General features: G+C 44.0%; 1 protein-coding gene across 3 annotated transcripts; it reads left to right on the top strand.

The window, feature by feature from the left end:
• The first annotated feature begins 635 nt into the window (after positions 1-635).
• LOC108162742 (G1/S-specific cyclin-E) lies at positions 636-23,692 on the top strand. 3 transcript variants are annotated; one of them, XM_033393370.1, is made up of 6 exons: positions 636-1,200; positions 8,560-8,692; positions 12,811-13,186; positions 20,920-22,187; positions 22,266-22,491; positions 22,573-23,692. In XM_033393370.1, the coding sequence occupies exons 2-6, from the start codon at positions 8,673-8,675 to the stop codon at positions 22,861-22,863; spliced, it is 2,181 nt and encodes a 726-aa protein (XP_033249261.1). In that variant the 5' UTR covers positions 636-1,200; positions 8,560-8,672; the 3' UTR covers positions 22,864-23,692. The 3 variants fall into 3 exon arrangements, with proteins under 3 accessions (XP_033249261.1, XP_033249262.1, XP_017153111.1); XM_033393371.1 differs by lacking the exon at positions 636-1,200 and adding an exon at positions 2,583-2,752; XM_017297622.2 differs by lacking the exons at positions 636-1,200; positions 8,560-8,692; positions 12,811-13,186 and adding an exon at positions 19,643-20,646.
• Positions 23,693-24,027: the final 335 nt, after the last annotated feature.

Raw genomic sequence — 24,027 nt, 5'->3', positions numbered from 1 at the left:
AATGCTTGTCATTACATAAAAGACACTGCATCAGACACAATTCGAACCCCAAACCGCTTCCGCGCGTTTTTGAATTTGTGCGCGCTCGAAAATTTTCCACGGGGTAACACTGTCCATTCCGATAACGCACGAGTCAAATGTAGTGTAGGCAAATTTAAAAAAAATCAATAATCCAATTCAAATGCAACTTAAAGTGCTGCGTATTACATCTAAAACGCTTAAATATATTCAAGTTAATTGAAAACTGCAAAACAAAAATTGACCATTGATGGTTCTTAAATTTTTCGCCGCAGCAGCATGTTCTTACTTGCACAAGTGTTGCGGCAACATTCTATATATGTGCCGAGAAACGAGCAGCATGTCCCGCAACATGGACGTGACAACACTGCGACTGTTTTTTTGTTGAACTTTTTTGTTTAAATTTTGTTTTATACACAATACAATAAAAGCAAGGACTAAAAACTAATCTTTAATAAAATTATGTGGGCAGAGCTTAGAGTCTTAGTTAGCCAGCAGTATTCAACGGAACATCAAAATTGATTACTCACGTTTTTTTTGTTTTACCTTTTCGCTAAAACCTTTTTTTTAATAAAATCCAATAAAAGCAAGTATTTTAAATCAGCCAGTCAATAGAAAATTGATTATTTAATCAGATAAAATTATGTAAACAGGGTTGAGGGTTCTATCTAGATGGAATTATTCAATGGAATATTAAAATCGGGGGAATAGGAACACTTATGGTACTGCTGTTTGAGCAAAGTGCCTTGTGCGTCGGTCTGCAGTGTCGTCAAATTACTGAAAATCCAGATGCGCACAGAAAACATCGGTGTTCCAAACATCGATGACATTGTTTTCTCTTACTTCAGCTGCGACGCTCACGTCGCAAATAAAAAAAAATTTATTTGATTTTGAAGTTGAAGTTGAACGATAGTTAGTTTGTAACCACTCTGTGAATCTTGGCCCGCACTTGGACAAAGTTGAAGAAAATCCGCTAAAACTGTCAAGGAAACTGTCTTGCTGGCTCGCCGCTGGTGTGCTGCTGCTGTGCGTGTGTTGTATGTGTGTCTGTGGCGGTGTGTGCAATTTTTTTTCATCATTCAATCCGCGTGTGTTTTGTGTGTGTGCCCCCAAGGAAAGAAACGCGTGGCCCAGCCCCGGGAAGAGACAAGCCGCAAGCCCCTAGTGGAGCTATAGGAACAGGTGAGTGCTTGAGATCTGCCTGCCACCTGGCAGCCGCACCGCACCGATCTGCCGCAGGTGCGATCCCCGATCAACACCCCAATATGACCTCAAAATTCAGTTCGGCCTAGGTTTTGCTCGCTTTTTGCGGTTCTCCAACAAGATTCCGTTGCTTTTAACATTTTTCTTTCTTGTTCATTATTCTACAAAAAAAAAAAAAAAAAACATCGACGTCGCTGCTCACGTTTTTGACTTTTTTCTTGAGCCTCTGCCAACGTCGTTCGCCGCTCTCTCTAAAAGAGACTCTCTCAGCTGTCAGTGCTGTCAGCAGCGAAGAGGCGACGTTGCGTTCCCGCGCGCGGGAAATCGCCAACTTTGATTGTTGTTATTTTCCCCAATTTTGCAATGATTTTGATTAATTTTTAAGAATCTGATTCTGCATGTTTTTGCCCTTTGAATGCAATTAAAAACTTGGTGGGTTTCATTCAGATTGTGTGCGCAAACGGGGCGCAAAGTTGGTGCCAAAAACAATGAAATGGGTATCGATGGCAACAACAAAGTCGCGGCGGTTTGTTTGGATCTCAATTGGCGTTGCCACCCAGTTGATCAATTCGTTTAGTGGGTCGTTAATATGCATTCGGTTTCTTAAAATGAATCAAAAGCGATCAACTTTGCTTATTTTAGTGCATGTTTTTGCTCTTTTTCAAAGATATTTATTGATTAAACAGACATGTGTTAAAATCATTGGCTTGATATGTGTTTTTCTTATAGTTTTAAAGAAATATTGTTACACGAAAAAAAATGGTTTTCCTATTTTGCTAATTACACTTCTAAATGGAAACTTGCAAATGAAAAAAACATTAAAAATGCAGAAAATTTATTTAAATTTGTTAAAATATCTGTCCTTTTTTGGACTAGCTGGCATCCCACTCAGCTGTTCTCGACGTCCAACTGATTGCCACATACCGATAGTGAGAGGGAGAGAGACGAGACACACTCACTTCAACTTCCATGTGAAGACCTGAAACAGAACAGGCTGCTTCGGCCCACTTTCTGCCCCTTGCAGGGGATCCATGGATCCATTTCCAGCTTCACCAATTCCCTTCCATTCAATAAAATGCTGCCACCAGCGGAGTGGACTCTCGTCTCTCTTTCTCAGCCACAGTCACATTCCTTTGTGCGGCTGCTTCGCGCGGGAGATTCTCTCTTTCTCTCTGGTTCTCTTCGAAATGTCAGTTGAGCCACCAGCAACAACAAGCTCTTGCGTCGTGTGGTTGTTGCATTTTTTGGCGCTTCAGATCAGCTTGTTTTGGCGCGTTCCTCTTGCACACTCGCCGCAGTCGCTGCCGCTGTCGCTGTCGCTGCCTTTTGCTCTCTCTCTAGCTCTCTCTGACGTTACCAATTCGGATGCCTTGGCTGATCACACTGTGGCCGGCGTGACGACGACGACGTAGAAAATTTTTGATTCTCGAGTGCGCACGTTCAGAAAACCCTTTTCAAATGCCAATTTTGTTGGGAAAACTCCTGAAACCGTTTTCCCCATCTGCCACAGCGACTGCCCCGGCCGGAGAAGGTAAAAATATTGCACAATTTCCTCGATAAAGTGGTACAAAAAGCAAAAGAAAAAAGTTCGAATAAAATATATGACGCGCGTGCGAGTGTGCGTGTGTGACAAGTGTGTGTGGGGGGGACAGAATCGGTAAAGATCCGACAAAAGTGTGTGTGCTGTTGAACGGTTGGTTGGGAGGGTGGGACAGCGTTGTATGTGCGGCGGTGGCGATGGCTGACGTCGTGTCTTTGCATTTTTTTTCTGCTACAAATACAACAAATCAAAAAGTCAAAAGTGCCGAAAAATGTGATATTAGAAACTGAGCAGCCACCACATATTGCCATGTGGGGGAAATGTTGCAGAATTTTAAATAGTATCTAAATAGAAATATAATGGATGAAAAGTGTCAAGTGTCCCCAAGCGATTATAAGGCTTCATATGTATGCCAATTGGAACTCCCTAGAAACCCATCCTTATTTTTGCATGATTTTTTTCCCCCATCTAGGAATCCAGTGCAGTGAACTGTTGCTGCCATTGGTAACAGTTACGGCCAGAGCAGATGCTGCGCTTCAGCCTCACCGCAGCACCCAGAGCTCCCCCCTTTCACAAATTATGCGATGGACGCATGCCTTTCTAATCGCGCACTTGGAGTTCCCGCTCGAATTGCACTTTTTCCCGCCATTCGCATAGATTTTGGGCGGTAAAAACAAAAGTGCGCCAGCCAAACGCCTAATTCGCGCCACTTTGTATTTCTCCATTCTTTGGCGCTTCCCTTCCCTCCCCCCGCTCTCACACACACACATAGATAGCTCTAGAAATGCGCTCCAACTGAGAGAGTGTCGTTGCTCTGCTCTCTTCTCCCTGCACACCACACACACACACACACACACACCAAGAAACGCGCTCTTCCGTTTTATTCATTCCAATCAGAACAACGAGTCGCTGACGGTCGCTGTCGACGCTGGCAGAGCGGCGGCCGCAAAGCGGACATCGGCGCCGACTGCGCTGGCGGGAAAAGTTGAAAACTTGACGAAAACGAAGCAACAGAGCAGGCAAAGCAAGCCAGAAGAATGAGTAATAAAGCGTTCGAGGAGAATCAGTAGAAAAGGGAGAAGACGGAGAAACAGTAGAATAAGCAGTAGAGAGGGCAGAAGCAAATACAAGACAAAGAATTATGTCAAAAGTGGCGCAAAAAAAAATAACATGTATCTTGGTAGTAACTCTATGTATGTACATACATACATACGAGGGAAAGAGAGAGAATGGCCGAGAGGGAGCGAGTGTGCCCAGAATGGAGTTCATTGATATTTATGTCTGCTTTGCTCTATTGCTTCTTCCCCCTCTGCTCTGCTCTGCCGTCAGCTCCCCATCTCCACTTACCTGCTACAATTTCTTTACTCTTTGTTGTTTTTTTTTTGCTGTTCGACTTTCTTCTCTTTCTTTTTCGCGCTTTTTTGCATTCCCTGTTTTGGGTGTGTTTTTTAATTTTAGTAAAGCTTTTTGCGTGTTTGCTTTTTAGCATTTTGCTCTTTGAAACTTGATTGTGAGGGTTGGGGTGTGGCTGGGGGCACGGGAGGTGGCACTTGTCGATGGGGTGGATTTCTGTATACATAAGAGCTCTCTAGATGCTCTTTATCTATCGTCCCAAGATGTTACGTGATCAGACTGGAATCTCTTTTTTTTTAGCTGCCTTGATTCCGCAAGGGTAACTTCCACGGATACTTCCAGGAATCTCTTTGAATCATTCTAACACTAGGTCATTGTTTCTTTTTTCTGTATTTACTCATCAAATGCCATTTGGAGGCGCTCTTCAACACCTTTGCCTCTTTTCGAAGGTTATCCAACACTTTTTGCTTTTTCCACTCAAGTGCTTCCCACCTACTCCTTCCAGCAGAGCGGAGCAGCGGCATCCAATCAAAGGAACTACTTAAAAAAAGAAGGGCAAAAAAACAGCATCTCATTTGTTATATTTTCTCATCAGACATGCACACATCCCTATAGATATCACCTGTGCCCATATTAACCCGAATTCCTGGTAAAATACCAAAAATATTTCTCAATTACAAGTGCGGAATGTTTCACAAATATTACACGGACTATAATATCCTCCTTCGGCCGGAATGGAATCCAACGATGAGTTGTGAGTAGTACGTACGTACCGCCTGCATATATGGCATGGCCATTGGCATTTCTCATTGTCTATAAATTTTGTTGTTGTTGTACTCACGAAATTTATGCCGCATTTTTGTCGCTTCGGAGGAGCAGCATCAGAAGAAATCGAAGCTGGTGAGAGGAATCAGAAGACAGAGTGTGGAGGAGGAGAAGCCGTACGAGAGGGAAGAATCAACAATGATAAACAGTTTCCAGTTATTCCCAGACAAACAAAGGATAGTCCCTGGGACTTGGGGTGGAGGAGGCGGGGGAGGGTAGGGGCGACAGGACGCTGGCCACTTGAGCCGGCAATGGGCATCCTTTTAGACGCTGCTAAATATAAACTAAATAATCAATTGAGCGCGTCTCGTTGTCCTAACGGCTACTTCAAGGCCGTCAATTCCTGGAACTGGAACGGCGCTGGGTCCCAGGTCCAGGTCCAGGTCCATTGAAGAACTTTGATTCTGTCGGCGCTCTCTTTCCAGTGCACTGGACTCTATCGCTCTCTCTCTCTCTCTCTCTCTCTCTGTCTGTGTCTTTCTCTGTTCTTCTGTCTCTGTGGATCTGGCTCGTCTCTACTTTACTTTCACACGCCGTTGCCCTGGCGGCGCTCTAAAGACGTCGACATATACATACATACATATATTCATACGCAGGCGCAGGCACAGGCACAAGCACAGGCACAGGCACAGGCACAGGCACAGGAGAAGACCGACCTCAGAGTTTCGGAGTCGAAGGCGAAGTCTGAGACGACGATCGACTTTCCTGTTTTTATTTTTTATGCTTTTTGCGGCACTTGGAGTTCGTTCGTTCCAACTAATTGCAAGACCAAGATGTAGCCAAACCGCAACAAAAGCAACAAAACGAAAAGGAGAGGGAGGCGGAAGGAGGAGGAGTAGCATTGGCATTGACAACAGACAGACAACACACACAGATGCATGTGCATTTATCTCGAGTATCTCTGGAATGTATCTCGTCCCAAAATGCATCTCTCGCACACACACGCACTCGGCCAAAAAAGGACGCACAAAAATTGCAGGCCCCAGACGACGACGACTCAAGAGGCCTCTCGGATATCTCGAGACCTGTTTTTTAGTATTATATATGTACATACATACATATTTACCTACATATTTTATATATTTTCGTATATATTTTTTGCGCTCTCCTTTGCGCATTTTGCGCATTCCTCTTCGTTCCATTGCCTCCTCAAGTTGCATTGCAGCTTCGTATGTATGCGTCTATGTATTCATGTTTGTATCTCAGTCTCGTCAGTGAGCATTTGTTGTTGTTCCATTTCCTTGTGGGAAAGGTTTCCACACACAAACAAGAGGAATCTTTGGAATATCTTTGGAACATAGAACAGTAGATAGTTTTCCAGTTAAATCCGTTCGCGTTTTGTTTGAATGACCTTGGAACCCCGACCGCGATCCCGACAACGACGTTTACTCAAGCATCGGCTCTCTAATTAGGCTCTGGAGAGCCACTGAGACTGAGACTGAGAGGAAGGAAGCCCCTGCTCTATCCACAACATTATTCATATTTGTATACCTGTAACACCGCCGCGGATTTCTCCTTAACTCCAGCGACCCAGGTCGCAGTCTCCCTTTCGCTTAATCTTCATTAGGCGCATCGAGAATCGGGAAACCTGAAATATCTTGGGAGTGCGTTCTACGTGTACTTTGTGTGTGGGCAGTCCTCGCAATTAGTTAGTCATTTATTAATGTTAGTCGCAGCTATTTGGACAAAGAAATCGGGGAATACCTTATAATAAAGTCATTTATTTCCGAGGAGATGGGGATAGGTATCCCCTGTCAACAAGATACAATCTTGTGTGTTGCAGATTGTTAAGCAACTCTTATGATGTCTGAAATCGAATTTACTTGTAAATTGTTTATTGATTTTGAGGGATCTTGGGATTTTACCGATCAAATACTATTCATCTTCAAGAGTTTGTAATCTCGGTGCGATCCTGAGTAATTTGTGCAAATATTAATTGATTTTGATCTGAAGGAATATTTTTTTAAAGAGCTTTATTTCTACGTTCAGTGATTTTAGAACTATAATTTTATTTATTGAAATCCCAATTTGTTTGATCATATGTTGATATTAACTGATTGAACCTGAATGACTGTCAAATATTTATAAATATATTTGCACTAAAATTAAGCGATCGAAGAATGATGAATTTGAAATTTAATAGAGATCACTGCACCCCTCTTCTTTATAAAATCATTCATACGAGATCATCGTTAGATCAGGCAAACTAATTTAGCAAATGCGCTCTCCAGGTGCTGCGATAGCTAAAACAGAACCAATTCGAAAGCAAAGAGGGTTGAAGATCTGTGAAGGGAAGAACAGTCTCAGAACAAGGAACCCAATTAATTAGAAGGCATATCCGCAATTAGTGTGAAAATGATGGCTGAATAGAAAGGAAAAGCAAAATATTGTGCATGAGAAAACTCGGGGAAAAAGTAGCCGAGAAAGAACGGCAAAAAGTGAGGAAAACAGAGAATGTATTGCATAAGAAAAGAAGAGGAAAATGGGCGAAAGAAAGTCGTAAGAAAGCATTCGGATATGGGGTAGGAAATAGGTGTCGGAACTGAATGGCAGACCGAAGGGAGGAGGTCCATAAATCGTGGCGAATATAACGCCAGGCGGCCCATATGTCACACAGTCGAATGAAAAGAATATAAAAAGAAGGAAAAGGAAAATAAATGAGGGAAGAAAAGCGAGGAGGAAGGAGGAAGGAACAAGGAAACGCGACAGGATACAATTAGCGAGGGGGAAGTCAATTGAAGTTACAGCACAGCATTGCAAAGACACAAACACAATAAAAAGGAGGAATCCTTTTAGGGGGAAGAGCTCTATCAACAGCTGCCAGTGCGACCTCTCCACACGGTTCACCTGCCCGCATCACCATCACCATCATCATCAGCAACGGCAACAGCAGAAGGCCAGCCGCCAACTCTAGCCACAACAGGTGCATCGATATCAATAGACAGGGAGACAGAGGCTCCTCCTCGATATAATTAAGCGTTGTAAAACCACTAGAAAATACCAGTTGACGTTGCGCATGCGCCGTTCGAAGAAGCACCTGACACCGCCACAACAGGAAGAGCCAGAGGGGGAGCTGAACTAGGGCCCAGGGATAAGGGCAGCTGAGCTCCGGGCATCAATCGAGACTCGTGGAAATTCTATTAAGAAAACAAAATACAAAACAAAAAACTGACCAGCTACCTGCCCAACGATGATCCAAGCCACGGCAACCCATAGCATTCTAGCTCTGTAATTTGAATATCTTTAACACATTGAAGAATATTTACTCTGCTGTATGCTAAAAGCGAAAATTTCGTATATTGTTTTTCGAGAAAAACTCACGTAAACAAATTTGTTTTGGGTTTTTGAGACGAGTAGGAAACTCCTCGACCACATGCTGTGTCTGCTGGGTCTCCTCTCTTAGAGGATCATATGCTGTCGGATAGATAATGCGGGACTAACTGTTGATAGTCCTTTTTGTCAAGTCGTAAAAAAAACTCAAGAAAACACGAAACATGTGATGGGCATCGTGTCCTCCTCGTGGAGGACTTTACCTTCCAAAAGATGGAAGCCCAAGATAAATAATTTGTTTTTTTTTATACTTGATTTTTGATTTATTTTTTATTTTTTCTCCTTTTTAGTTCCTCTTTTAACTATTAAAATTATTCCAACACAAAATACTGCCTCCGACGAGCCAGCCTTCACATAATATTCAGGATTCCTTACCTCAACGGCTTCTCGAGGCCGTACAATTATGGGTTTATATGACAAGAGGTAAGTGTTCGATTTGTGTTTCGAATTTCCATTCTCTATATTTTTTTTAAAGTTTTAAGTTTATAAAAAATAAAAAAAAGAATACATGTCCATGTAAAATACATTTCAAAGCGTATCAGTTCTCTTTCAGGCTATTGATAAATAAAGAAAATATGTTTAATATTCTATTTTGAACTGCAAACTTTTTTAGTTTTGGGTTTCTACGACTCCAATTGAGTATTTGGGCACTAACCAACACAAGTTCTAACAAACGAATATCCATCCCTGTGCTATCCTAACCAACACTGGTTTCGAAAGCCATCAGCTGCTTCGTCAACATCATTTTGAACGGTTTGACGTTCTTGAACAACCTGCATACTTCTTTTCTTGCCTTTCACTCATACATTTCCATTTCCCATCAAACGTTTTTCGTGACTTCCATTTCCTTTGGAGTAACCAAAACTAATTAACACCCCACATGAAGGCCAAAGAGCACCATCCCCAGAACTACTGTTGTCTCTAATATCAAACGAATTGAGCGACACTGCGCGACTTCCTGTGGCGACAACGACAGAAGCCTCTTACTTCCTTTTTACCACTAACTATCCTGGTAGCCAGCAGCATGCGCTCTACAGTCAGTCCGGTCTCTCTTTAATTCGTTTTACCAAAATGATGTTTATCTAATAGCATTTTCGTAATTATAAAGTGACAGAGCCCTGGTTGGTTTGGTTATGTTATGCCTGAATACCCCCCGTTATAGGCCCGCAGGAGCACTGCTCCTACTGTTCCTGGATCCCAAGTGCGATAATCTAAAATGCATTTTCACTGTCAATTCCCAAAAGTTCTCCAAAAAGGCCCGAACAGATGGTTTTGTAGGTGTTAAAGTCGAGACCGGGCGTTCCGTTGATCACCAAGTGCCGTCGCTGCATTCCTCTACACCCGGCATTCCTTTACAGGACATGCCACGATGTCCTGCGTGTGATTAGTAAATAATTGCGCGCGAAAATGACATTAGAAAAGTGTTTAGTTGTGGGACGGTCGGTTTCGTTGAGGGTTGCACCCAGGGCCAAAGCCAGGGCCAGGGCCAGGCCACTGCCCAGGGGTTGTACGTACATGCTGATAATGTTGTCATAGCGCACACTTTCTGCGGCTTTTTCCGTCATTGCGACAGTCAGTCATGTGTCCTGGCCAACACCAGGACAGAAATTAATTGAGTTTAATATGTTTGACCCTCTATTTTGATGTTGGGTGGGTGCCTTCGCCTGCGCATGACCGTAATTGCATAATTGCCCAGTCATTTGCTCATGTCAGATGCGTCCCTCGCTACATCATCACCCATGCCTCCCCCCTTTCGGAGCGATCATTCCGATCACTTAAGTGATAGTCCATTTTATGGACATATTTCGTAGTCGGGAGTCAGGTCAACATGTGTGCCACATAATTATGGGTATTTGTTGCGAAACTATAACGGAATTTGTCAAAATGTCGCTCTTTGAGGTTATGAAGTGAGGGAACAGAAAGCGTTGCATACTTTTGCGGGTAGCTTTATCTCTGAATAGGTTATGGACGGAAAAGTATGGAAAAACGACCCGATATGTGTCCAGTATAGGTAGTATTCTTCTACATGGCAAGACCAATCTAGAATGAAAGACAAAACGCTCAATAAGTGTCCCCACAATGCAGTCAGTCGATGAGCTGAAGCACTATTAGTGCCGAAACGATGTTTTCCGACAGGCATAATCTTTCGATTACAAACCCGGACTTAAGCATATATTTCTCCCACTCACACGCTCTATTCTCACTGAATTAACTTGAAGTCTAGTGGAGTACCGACCATAGGGGCTTTGTAAAGGCTGTAAAATGGATGTCAGCTATACATGTGGATGTTACCATGATATTCAAATGAATTGTGCTTAAAATATAAAATATAGTACCCATTTTCCTCTCCTGCATAAACGAGTTTCGCGTGTCATGCGGCAGCGCTCTTCGGTTAGTTGGGCCGGAGGTGGTCTGTTTCCAAAATCAAAACAGAATCAAGAGACATTTTCTATAAATCTTAGCCTTCACGGATCTCTCTGTACTAGTTTTCTAAATGTTCTTCCTCAAAGGCTTAAAATGGTTCAAATTCATCATCGGGGATGTGTTTCGGTACAAATTTATAGCATCAACAGCAACAAATTGGTTGGCCCATGCCCCTCGCCGCTTGATATAATTTATCATGTGAGAAAGATCGATCCTTTGATACTATTCCCAATGCCAGATCCACTTAATATGCATTGGACAATATTCCTGGAATACGCACGGCCTTACGGTGTTTTCCTCTTATCATCTCCGACTGGCGGCGGCACGGCACCCCAAGATAGTGCCTTTACCCCCAGCTGCCATTCGCGCTACCTACAGCAGAAAGCAGAAACAGAAACAAGATTTCTAGCCACGCTGCAGGGGGAAAGGGAACGGAAACTTTCACCGAGAAATGACAAATTTCAGTGTGAACCTTTAACCAGAGAGATCCGAGAACCCTGACCCCGTGAAACCCACCAACAGAAGGAAAGAGAGAAAGGATGGATGGCTAAAAAACTTCCATCCACTGTGTGTGCTGTGTGCACGTACACTCCATTAGTCCTTCTTCCTTTCTCCACATTCTCCGCGAGAGAAGGAGAGAGAGACGCGATATTTCTCGCCATAACTCATTTTTAAGCGATTCCATTTCCTCGTAATTTACTACGTGATTACTTTTTCTTGTTCATTAAACCATTAAACGCGATCGATAGCGGAGGGCCAGCCTTGACAAGGATCAAAACAGGCAGCCTCAGCCTCAGCCTTGGTCTCGATACCACACACCCAATCGCAATCGCAGTCGCAATCCTCTGGCCAAGTAGAAATGGCTTAAGCATTTGAATTTATGTGCAGCAGCCGTTTTTCTATTTTTTTCTTAGCTGTATTCAAGATTCCCCTTTCACAGATTCCTTCGGATGAACCCCGACCTCGACACCTTTTGTCGGTCGGTTTGGTCTCAAGGGTTAGGTTTCGTTTTTTGCTCCTTTCCTCAAATTGCAAAAATTCGCGCAACGAATTGCTTGAAGTGCAGTTCCTTACGGCTTCCTTACACTTGAGGGGCAAAAGATCTGAGAGGAACATCTGCCCATCGGCGAATGGTAAACCGAATTGAAAGGAGGGAAATTCTATGCCAGCCTCTTGCATTATGCATAATGTGCATGCAAATTTGCCAAAATTGCTCAATAATCTTGAGCAAGGAAAAGGGTCCACTTTACAGAGGAAAGGGCTTTCTTTTCCTCGGGAACGCGCCCTCGATCCCATTTTCCAGTTCCCTCGATCAGTCATCTCGATTTCAATTTCCCGGATGTTAAATATTAATGTATCCGTTGGGTGCCTCAATCTCGTGTCTAGCATCTCGATTCGACGGTCGATGGAGGCCGTGTCGTGTCAAAATTCAATGAATTTATGTTTCGTTTGTATCTATTTTAGAGCGAACGAACGCCCCTATGCCCATGCCCTGTGCGATTTGCTCGGCAGACAGCACATATTGAATTTCTCTTTCTACATATTTTGCGAAAATCAAAAGAAATTTTCTACTAATCCCCAAAAGAGTGGGGGGCACAGTGATTCGGGGATGTGTGAATATGTGGCATGAGAGTCAATAGTCCATAGTCACGATATCCCTTTTTTATTACCTAAAACCTAATAGTTTTAAACAATTTGCATAAAATTCCATAAAACTTGTTTAAAATCATTACAATTTTCTTGTGTTATCATCTTATATAAAACAGTGTTTGTTTGACAAAGTTCTTTCACAAGGTCTGATTTGAAATATAAATGGACTAAATTATAAAAATTTTAAAATAAAAAAGTTTTTGGTTAAATCCAAAAATATTTTTCAGAGACACTAATGCAAAACTTTTTCAAAAGTCACATTGAAATATTATCTCAGATTGGATCGCTGATATGGTCGTTTGAATTTATTCTGAATTATGAATATTTTTTTTTTAATTGAAATGGGTACGATTCAGAATTACTCAGTAAAAACTATGCAACATATGCAACAAAATGTTAAATAAATGTACTTTTTCTCCCATCGTTGTACCACTGTTGTAATTTCTCCTGCTTTCTCGAATTTGCAGTTTTTCTACTACCAGCAGCACTGAGCCCAATGGAAGCGTAGTCAGAACCGGCGCCAGCGCCAGCACCGAGGAAGCAGCCAGCAGCAACATTGTCGTCGTCGTCAACAGCAGCAGTTGCAGCAGCAGCCCAGCTCCTCCGTCATCCCCATCAGCAGTAGCAGCAGTAGCAGCAGCAGCAGCCTCGTCCTCGTCCTTGGCAGCAGCAGGAGCAGCATCAGACCCCTTTATAGCACAAAAAGAGCTCCCTGGAATAGAAGTGGAGATGTGCTCTTGTGATAATCAGAACCCTGCAACATCCGCAGCCAATGCAACAACTTCCAATGTCATTAAACGTAAACGGCGTTTTAGCAGCAGCGACTCCAATGATGATGCAAAGGTGAGCCACCCATCCCCTCTCACACAAAATATAGAATATTACTGTATGGCTGTCTGGGTACTCGCATGAGATAAGTTTTATGAATGAAGTTGCATTATCAGAGCACATGTGACCTCGTTGATTGGCGCAATCTTATCAAGGAAATGCCCATGCCCCGCGTGAGTGAGGGAGAGCCGGCGGCCAATCAATGACCTAAACGATCTTGGAATATGTGTATGATGTGCGATGATCAAGCTAATTTGATCTGTGTAGTGGATCTGTCTAGTGGATTTGTGTGAGTTTTTCTTTTCAAAGTTTAGATTTTACTCAAAATTGATTTGATATTCTTCTCTTTCATCGATCTATGGAATATGGATCTTTGCTGAGCAGCACTAAGCCGGTAGATCGATCATTGACGTCTAGTCGTTGATTAAAGTATTTATAAATAGTTATACATACGAGGGTGGATCATTTAAGCTATGGAAAAGGATTTTTTTTTAAAAGCTGATGTTATTATGATCCCTTAATGAATTGAGCTAGAAATAAACTTTGTTCACAATCACATAGGAAAGATGGCTAATGATTCCTTCCAGTATATATCCTTTTCTTTAGATCAAATGAATATCCATATCGATTCCAGTTACTGATGGTTCTTGAATGACTAAACTTGATTATCTTTTTGGGAATTCTCATCGATTAACTTTCTTTTGTTGCAAAAGAAAAGGATCTAAGAGCTACGCATTCACATTTAATTATTGTCTGAGTTGTTTCCATTGATCTTTGTTTATTTTTCGAAAATCAATTCAAATGTCTATCTCCCGTTTTCGTGTGTTTAGTAAACGATCTTTTATTTGTTATTTGCCCTTTGAGAGTGCAGTAGCCCTTTCATGGCTTCCGATGCTGCTGCCGATCCTCATTTCTCATTAGATCTCTAGCCAAATAAGCCCTTGGGCACGTAGTCAGCCAGCTCCTCCTGGGCACACACACGCACGCACAATGCCGAGATGAGCCCAAAAATAAACGCTACTTATGCGGAAAAAGGCTCATTTGGCATCCTTGCCAGAAGTCAGATCTCTCCGTTCTGTGCCTTGGCTCTCAAGTAGCTGCAATCAAAGCCAATGGAACAATGGCTTCTCTCTGGCGGGTCTCCTGGAGTCTCCTGGCAGCTCCTGGCAGCTGTGTTGGTGCAAAGGATTTTTGAGAAGTAAGAAGCATGGCAGCAGCAGCAGCAGCTCCTCGACGTGCAATGAACTTGCAGAAATCGAGTTTGGGTTGTTTTTTGCACTGTTTGCCGGCCGTTTGCCTTCCTGCCAAGAAACAACAAATGTCATTTTATCCAGGAAAAAAAAAACTAAGGCAATGTCTGGCCCCCTTCATGCTGTAGGGGAATTCCGAGGGGTCTTGCCAATAGTATGTTGAGCATATGCACGAAAGGACAAAGGACAGCGACAGCGACAGCTACAGCTACAGCGACGTTGCGCATGCGCGCACACCTTGAGCAGCGTCATTCTCCCTCTCTTTCTCTCTGTGGATCACCAGGGGTGGTTTCCCAAGGAGAGGACGGACCTCAAAGTCAAGGCGGCGCACAAGCGTCCGTTAGGGCCGTAGGAAGTATTTGAAATTGCGATAGTTATAGGCTATAGCTTGAGGCGCAGCAACTAGATCAAGACGATGGGTAAGGATGGTGAGGATGGGTACCGGAATGGGACAGGGAGCTAACCACAAACACGAATGTGAGCCAGCGAACGAGTGAGCCGTGGAGGGGTTCAGCAGCGCCGCCTTATCCTTTTCAAGGATCACTGGGTAGGCTGCCAAGTTTTCCATTTTTCCTGCCCTGCTCCTTGCCGCTTCCCTAATTAAATATTCATCGAGACGACATTTGCTGCAGAAGATGTTACCGTTCCATAAAAAGTGGTCGGTAGCTCGTTGCATTTTGCTACCCCGTCTAGGGACATTATCCTTATGCAAATGCGTGTCCCGTTCCCGCTACCGATCCGGGACTCCGGTCTGCTCATTAGATTTCCGTTAAACTTTTATGCAAATCATCTTGCTCCTAGTCCTTCTCCTGCTCCTGCTCCTGTCGGATGTCATCTGGGTTTGGGATGTATGCAGCCCTGCATTGGAATTCCTTGAAATATTATACAATATTTGTTTTGCTGCTGGCAAAAGGATAAAAATTACGGTATTATTTTACCAATTTGTCAGTGTAATGTAAACCCTTTTTTCTTCCTTTCTTCGTCTCCTGCTCGAAGCATGAAATCGCTAAAAGTTTCCTTCTCTTTTTTTTGGGAAAACTTCATTGTTTCTTTTTGCCGAAACAAGACCAGGAGGGAGGGCAGTTGTTGTGTTTGGGATAGGGTTGAGGTTTGCCTGGGATGCAATCAAGTGCAGGGCTTGATTTCTGTCAAGTCAGTTTCCCGGGCATTGTGGGAAATTGATTTCAAGTTTTCCCCACGACATGGGATGGATTCCACGGACTCTCATGTTCTCTGTAATTCGAAGTTTTCTCTAATTTTAAAGGGGATTTCATTTAGCGAACGGGTAAACAAGAGTTGACAGGATCGTTTGGGATGCTTTCTGTAATGATCTGTTTTGAGCTGACAGATCCCATCCGTATGATAAGAAAACCAGTTTCAACTAAAGACAGTTGATAGATACATCAGCTCTCTATGTTATCGATGATCTAGAAAACAGTAAGTATAAATAAGAGCAACAATAGAGATAACGTCTACGTCTTTTTCTGGTAACAAATTATTTGAAAAATTCATATTTAGATGATGCTTAGCGGCCTGCAACTGCCTATGTTGCTCCGAAAAGTTGCGTCTTGGAGAGACATTCAGGCTCAGAGACGACTTTCGCTGTGTTTCAGATCTCTACATACTTTTTTGGGGTACATGCGCTCCTAACAGATCTGATTGGAACCACAAAGGACTCTTAATAAACTTACTATGCCATACCTTCAATGGATCGTAAAGCAGTAGACAAAAATTCACAGATACCTTCCTCACATTCTCCTTACCCTCGATGTCCTTTCGTAAAACATTTATCATTTCATGTTTTCGTATTCAAAATTCATTTGGCGGTTTATCCTTTGTCCACTTACGCTCCGATCCTGCCCATCCGCCAAAGGGCTATGCTTTAATTTACTTTCGTCATGGATCTAACCAATTGCATGATTAATTACAATACGTCTGTCCGAAGGGTTTCGCTCCCTCTCAGCACTCATATTTCCTCAGACTTGATGAAGATTTTCCTGCCAAGTCACGGGCAGGACAACCGCGAAAGGATTGTGTTGGATTAACCCCCCTCCCGTGGGCACTGACCAGAGGTCAGTTTTTGGTTTGGTTGGAAATATGAGTGTTTGTTATTTTCCTTCTGGGACATGTCTTGCTCTCGTCTGGCATGTTGTTTGCATATCATTTATTACATGAAGAGCAGGAGCAGTGGACAGACCTCGAGCTAATTTAGAATTTTGAAAAATGATCATTAGGAGAAATGTAATTTGTCAATGAACGAAAACAAGAAACGAGAGATGTTTCCATTACATATTTTTGAAAGAACCTCCAAAACAGTACGCAAAAACAACATACATGCTCGACTCGCGATGCGCAAGCGAATGCTGCAAAAACAACGTACATTGAATGTGCCTGACACCGCACATTGATGCTCTCTGGCTTCTCTGATAAGAGTTTTGGTTTTTGCTGTTTCTGATTCCCAGAAATCTCAATTTATCTCCAATCGAAAATTTCCTTTCTGTAAAATATCAAAAATTTTCAAAGAGCCATTGGAGATCGGGGAAAAAAAAACAAATTAAATGTTATCAAAAAGGACCTTGGGGGAGAAGTGAAAAGAACGAAGGTAGAAATAATAAAACGAAACAACAATGCTGCATATTACACGGCAAAGTTACACCTGGTCCTGGTCCGGGTCTGGGCCAGAGACGGGGGGCAGACCCACGCCAATGGTAAAACGATCGACGCGACGCAGCGAAAAAAAACTAAAGGTGTTTCGGTTGCGAGCAGACGGCAGACGAAAGATTACGACACATAAGCGCAGGACTTTGAAGGGTATGAGGGAGAGCAGCAAATGCCAGCACAGCACGGAGGGCGACTCAGAGAGAGAGAGAGAGAGTGAGAGTGTGAGCAGCAGCAGCAGGAGAGTAAGAGCCACACAATGGGGCATTGAAGGAGATTGAGGTTGACGACTGCGACGAAGCCGACGACGACGACGACGACTTTGTCGCATAACAATTGCTTTTCTTGACTGTTTTGTCTATATTTACCCATAACTGCTAGAAGATGTGGACAGGGATTGTGGAATTGCATCATCTGCTCCTGCTGCTCCCTCCCAGTGATATTTCGAGTGATGTTTTGGGTGCCTTTAGCAGCAAGAGATCATCGTCAACTGCCATCAACTGCAATCGCAATAGCAGTCACTGGAGCAGGGACAGCTGCCACCATCGTTGACTACTAGTCTTTGGGCAGAGGAGAAATCCTTGAATCGGCTTAAGGGCAACAACCCAGTTTAACCCTTGTTAAACTTAAGATGCAATGCAACCCTCTCTTCCCCGAAGATTGGTCCAGATTCAGTTCCAGCCCACATTACAGTTCACTAATTTCTCACACATCATGTCATAAAGTTCCCAAAGATGGGAAAAGGCCTATACTCTATCCACGCTTGACCAGACCCCGATCTGCCCCCCACCCCCTGGCAGATGCAATGTCCACGTACCAAAGCGAAGCAATGCCAAACGGAACAGAACGGAATGTAATGTCCATTGTCTGTGGGATTGTCCATTGGCATTGGCATCTTATGCCATTGCACGCTTTGATTTTAATTACATTGCATCTGGGGTTCCTTGACATGTGTCCATTTCCATTACCATTTCCACATCCACTTCCATTTGCGATTGCCATTCTCTCGGTCTCGCTCTCGCTCTTCTGTTACCTAAATCATCGCTCCCTTCAGAGCGGAGGGTTGCTTGTTGTTCGTTACGTTACTGCAGTTCCTCCAGAAAGAATAAGAAATTAAATTTGTCATGCGTCTTGGACCTTCCTGTCCGTCGTCTGATGCAAAAAAAATAAAATTATTTACCTTGGAAATGTATCTTCCCTCAGAGAGGGGGGAAGGAAGGAAGGAACGAACGGAAGGAAGGAAGGCAAACCTACTCAAACAATTAAAAGTGTCACATAAATATCGTAAAATTCCCTCATTTTTACGCAACAAATTATGTGAAAATCTTTAATGAGCCAGCCAAGAGGGAGGGTTGGCTGTAATATTGTTAAGCTTTTACGATGTGTGAGATTGCCAGTTATAGAATCGAACATTGAAACATATCCCCCAGATTGATGTGTGCAAAAATTTGATAAAAGAAATCAAGGGAAAGATCAATTTCAGTCGAAAACTTGGGAAATTCCCTTCAAGATAATAGATTTTATTGCTTCTGTCTTGGGTATTTCTGTATGATATTTGATGAAAGATTCTTGACCCAATCATGAGGATCATAGGCTACACAAATATGCAAATAAATGACTGGAACGATCCTGAGAGGCTTCAAATTTACTCGGAACTTTGCATTCTTTGAAATGTTCCTACAATACCACAGAAATCCTTCCATTCTTTCGTAGATTTATACGGACTTTCTGATCTTGGCTTCTGTATTCGATCAGCTGCCGAGGAGAACAATGGTCAAGGATCTGCTGGGATCTTGCTGCTGTAATCTTATGACTCACGAGGGACTCTGTGCGTTTTTGTGTGGTTCCCATTAGCCTTGCTCTACATTCGACTTTCGCAACGCCCCACACGATCTGTCCCAATGGTCGTCTACCCTCCAGCCGTTGATAAAGATAAAAGATAAATTACTAGAGGAATAGCTCCCATGATTCAAAAGATTTTTGCGCTGCAGCCGCTCTGGCAGCTCGAGCCAAAGACGGACATAAATTATATAAGTACTCTCCGCAGATGTGTGTGTACAGACACATACTCTGTCTGTCTAGGTAGTGATTTTTCCAACGTCTTCGTCTACCTGGACACACACGGAGAAATTGTTGACAAAAATAATTGTAGAAAGGATCAGGGCCAGCCGGGCCGTGCCGTGCCGTGCCGTTAGTGGGATTTGTTGTTGGGCTGATAAACACCCAGAGGCGAAAAATGCACTGCGAAAACAACAGACAGGCACAGGCCAGGACCCACGGAATGAACGAACGTCTCAAGGAAATAGCCAGATCTCTGGGAAGGAACTACCCTTAAAGCGGTAGAGCGGAGCAGGCACCAGAGCAGTAGAGCAAGCGAGAGGGCAAGCTGCTGCTTGCCAGCCTTTTTTCACCGTTCACCGTTGTTGCAACGTTGTCGTGAAAGCAACCCCTATTTCCAGGCCGTTGCATTCGTTGAGCAGGATAACGACGATCAACGATCAGAGTGCTGTTCGGGGCTCTAGGGGCTCTCGGGGTTCTCGGGGATCGGCGATCTGGAACGAGGGACGTCGAGCTCAGTTGCACAGCGCCAGTCAACGCGTTTGGTACACGATCCGCTCAATCCGGCTCTCATCTCGGAGTGACCAGAAGAACAAAGACTATCTATATGTATAGCACATATTCGTACTACCAACAAAAATAATTAAATACAAATAAACTCAAACCAAAAATGATACGCTGCTAAAAGAGGAAGGGAAGCAGAGACTGAGACCAAAAAAGAAATACTGTGTATTTCGAGTGCAAAAAACTAATTTAATAACCGGATTCGGCCAAGAGATCACCTCACCTCACCAGCCAGCAACCAACCAACCAACAACAAAATAAACCAACCAACACAAATTGTTTCCAATGTTATAGCACACGACATTTATTTGCACTTTTACACATACCAAAGAATCAACCGAACAACCGAAATTTAAACCAAAGACTGCCACCGGAATCAAGAATCATCAAAGCAAAAAGTGCAATAACAATTTTTGTATATTGATTATACAAAAACAAAAAAAAAAAACAAATAATTCAAGGAAAGAAAACCAAAAGAAATTCAAACAAAACCGTCTCGAAACGCTCCCACGAGATCCCAAGCTAAGGAAGAGCAACCCAAACGAAACCAAACCAAAGTGTTATTATTGTACCTCTATACAAACGTAGTAGCCTTTATCCTGTATCCTTTTGTGTGCTGCGCCGCCCACACTGCACTCCACGGTTTCGGGCTAACATTTTGTGCGGGTGTACCCGGTCGGTCCATCTATCAAGGATTAAGAATTTTGACAGGCGTGCCCACATAAATTCTGGCCACCGTTGAACCGCTGCACTGATGCCTGTGCCTGATCTGATCTGATCCTCCTTTGCTAATTATATTCGAGACACGTTTCTAATTCCGCCGCCATCCGTCTGTGTGTGTGTGTGTGTGCACCCGTGTGATCCAGTTACTGACTCCTGAATATCCTTTCCATTGTCGTTCATGTTATTATGAAGTTGGAACAGAAGCGAAAATTTATTGAAATGGTAACGACTGTTTTTGGAATAATGTTAATATTTAATATTAGTTTAAGATCTCTGTAAAATATGAGAACCGAGCTAGGAATCTAGGGAGGAGTTCTTGGAAGAATTCGTGTGCGAATTCGGAGAGTAGATCAGAAGTAAAGTCGTGAGCCATGGACCACTACTATATTTAAAGCTGATCTACAGATTATCAGCCAGCGGTGGACTATATTTTCTTCTGTTCAGAGACCTTCCATTCCATTCTAATAAAAATTTGTTTGTGTGCTCTTTTTTTAGGATCCCGAACTCGGCTTTGAGCCACCATCGGCCAAGCGGCAACAGCGTCTGCCTGCCATCTATGGCAGCGATCAGAGCAGCAATCTCTCCTCGGTGGCCTCCTCGGTGTACACCTCCCCTGGTCAGGGCACCCAGGAGCTGCTGAGCATACGCAGCTCGCCGGCAGATGAGTTGCCAGAGGCCTCGCACAGTCCGCTCCCCGACAGCCCTGACAGTCCGCCCAGTCCCGATCGGGGCTCGGCCAAGCAGGCGCCCGTTGTAGTGCGCTACGCCGTGGACCAGGTCGGCAGCAACAGTCTGGCAGCAGTGACAGAGCAGCTGGATCAGGAGGATGATGATTTGCTGGACGACAGCTGCGAGGAGTATTCGTACGATGAGGAGGACGATCTGGAGGAGGAGGACGATGAGGAGATTAACTCATCGAACATTTCGCCAGCCTCCTCGGGCTCCAACCCGCCAATGACCGACTATGGGGCCAAAACCCCACAGCTGACGCTGAGCAACATCGTCAAGGACATGTCACAGCTCGAAGAGTACTCGGGCCTGAATTGCATGTCGCCGGCGGTGGAGAGCTCTCTGCGTCAGTGCCCCCTTCCGGCCCTAGCCTGGGCCAATGCGGCAGATGTGTGGAAGCTGATGTGCCATCGGGACGATCAGGATTCGCGTCTGCGCAGCACCACCATGCTGGAGCAGCACCCGGGCCTGCAGCCGCGCATGCGGGCCATCCTTCTGGACTGGCTGATCGAGGTCTGCGAGGTGTACAAGCTGCACCGGGAGACCTTCTATCTGGCCGTTGACTACCTCGATCGCTATCTGCATGTGGCCCACAAGGTGCTAAAGACGCACCTGCAGCTGATTGGCATCACGTGTCTGTTTGTGGCCGCCAAGGTGGAGGAGATCTACCCGCCGAAGATCGGCGAGTTTGCCTACGTCACCGATGGCGCCTGCACCGAGAAGGACATCCGGCAGCACGAGAAGATCCTGCTGCAGGCCCTCGACTGGGACATCAGCCCCATCACCATCACCGGCTGGCTGGGCGTCTACATGCAGCTGAATGTTAACAACCGCACCCCGGCCTCGTTCATGCAGATCGGCAAAGAGAACGCCACCGAGAAGGCAGCCGATGATGCCTTCATCTATCCCCAGTTCTCGGGCTTCGAGTTTGTCCAGACCTCGCAGCTGCTGGATCTGTGCACCCTCGACGTGGCCATGGCCAACTATCCGTACTCGGTGCTGGCTGCGGCCGCCATTAGTCATACATTTAGTCGGTAAGTTCGAAGGCTCCTCCTCTGAGTAGGGATTGGCATTTCCTAACTTGGTTTCTCTCTTGGTTTTCTGCACTACAGAGAGACGGCCCTCCGTTGCTCTGGCCTGGACTGGCAGGTGATCCAGCCCTGTGCTCGCTGGATGGAGCCCTTCTTCCAGGTGATCTCCAAGAAGGCCGTCTACCTGCAGGTGAATGAGCAGAACGAACAGGTCAGCAACAAGTTCGGACTGGGCCATGTCTGTCCCAACATCGTCACCGACGATTCGCACATCATTCAGACCCACACCACCACGATGGACATGTATGTAAGTATCTCTCAGGAAGGCGTTGAAAAGAGGGTGGTCTGTTAAAGATAGTTGCTAATCTAGAAATTCACCTTTTTGCAGGACGAATTGCTGATGGTCCAGGATGCGCTCCACGCTATGCGAGTCCGGACCCAGGCCTCGCCGGCCACAGCGCTGCGCGCCCCGGAGAGTGTGCTCACGCCGCCCGCCTCTAGTCACAAGCCGGACGAGGAGCTAGGCGATGAGGAGGAACCGTCGGCGAACAGCAGCAGCAGTAGCGGCATAAAGAGCGGCGGCGGCATCAGAAGCTCCACTTCGTGTCACGCGGCCCATCGCGGGAATATTGCCACAGCTGGCAGCATAATGGCTGAGAACAGCAGAGGCAATCGCTGAGAGCTCCAGTGGATGCATCAAGCAAACACAAACACACACCTCGCCCGCCCAAACAGTTTTTACGTTAAGTGTTTCTTATAATTAAATTATTTATGTTAAGTGAAAAGTTATTAGTTGCCTAATTCCTATGCTAAAAAAATATTTAATTTCAAATTTTGCAAGCGCCCTGGCCCCATATTTTTTTTGTTTCTTCGGCTTCATATTTTTTTCGTTGCCGGATTTTCGCTCAGTTTAATATTTAAATATGTGTATTTATCCAAAATCAGAAATATAATCTTAAATGTACACTCCTAACTACCTACATATACACATCAAGATATGCACATAAAGAGAGCATAGATCGTAGAGCACACGAAGAAAACTGAATAGATCCTTAAATTCTAACACTAATATACCTGCTGAAAGGGAGCCAAGCCGAAAGCCAAATGCCGTAAGCTTACTATAAACACAAATGAAACAATAAGAAATCGGAAACTGGAAACTATATATATATATATTACATGTATGAGTAAATTGTTGACAATCGATCAGATCATGTCCAGCAGAGCCAGAGAACCAGTCAGAGTCATCCGCTCATCAATCACCAATCATCAATCTAAAGATTAACGAAACAAAACTGACGGAAAAGCGATGGCAGGAAGTGCAAATCACTTGACTAATCAACTAAAACTAGTATATAAGTTAAGGGAAGTGCCAGAACTAGAACCTACATAAGTACATATGTGTGTGCAGATGTAGTAACTAAACCGACTAATGCTAAGGCCTGCATTTCCATTCAACGATTAACCCCACTAACAATGAATCAAACATAGACACACACTCACACAAAGACAACAAGTCCACAGCTGACACGGAGTGACAAAGAGTAATGGCATAATTGAAGCATACAACATACGAGTATATGTATGTCCTGAATCCCTGAATTGAACGCAGACTACAGAAGAACAACTGTAAAGAATACTTACCTTACGCATTACATGAGTGCACATGTAATGTAACATTTTTAATTTAGACTAATTTGCCATAATTTGCTAAGCAAATAAATCCTGTATATAAAGAAGAGAACACACACACACACGTGCAGACAAAAGGCGCACACCGACGAAACGCTAACTGAAACGCATATAGTATATTATTATATAAGTGTAGCATTTCTATATACGG

This window comes from Drosophila miranda, chromosome 4 (genome assembly GCF_003369915.1).
Source record: "Drosophila miranda strain MSH22 chromosome 4, D.miranda_PacBio2.1, whole genome shotgun sequence".
Lineage (NCBI taxonomy): Eukaryota > Metazoa > Arthropoda > Insecta > Diptera > Drosophilidae > Drosophila > Drosophila miranda.
Note: the sequence above shows the minus strand (reverse complement) of the source record. Positions and strands in the feature narration are given on the sequence as shown.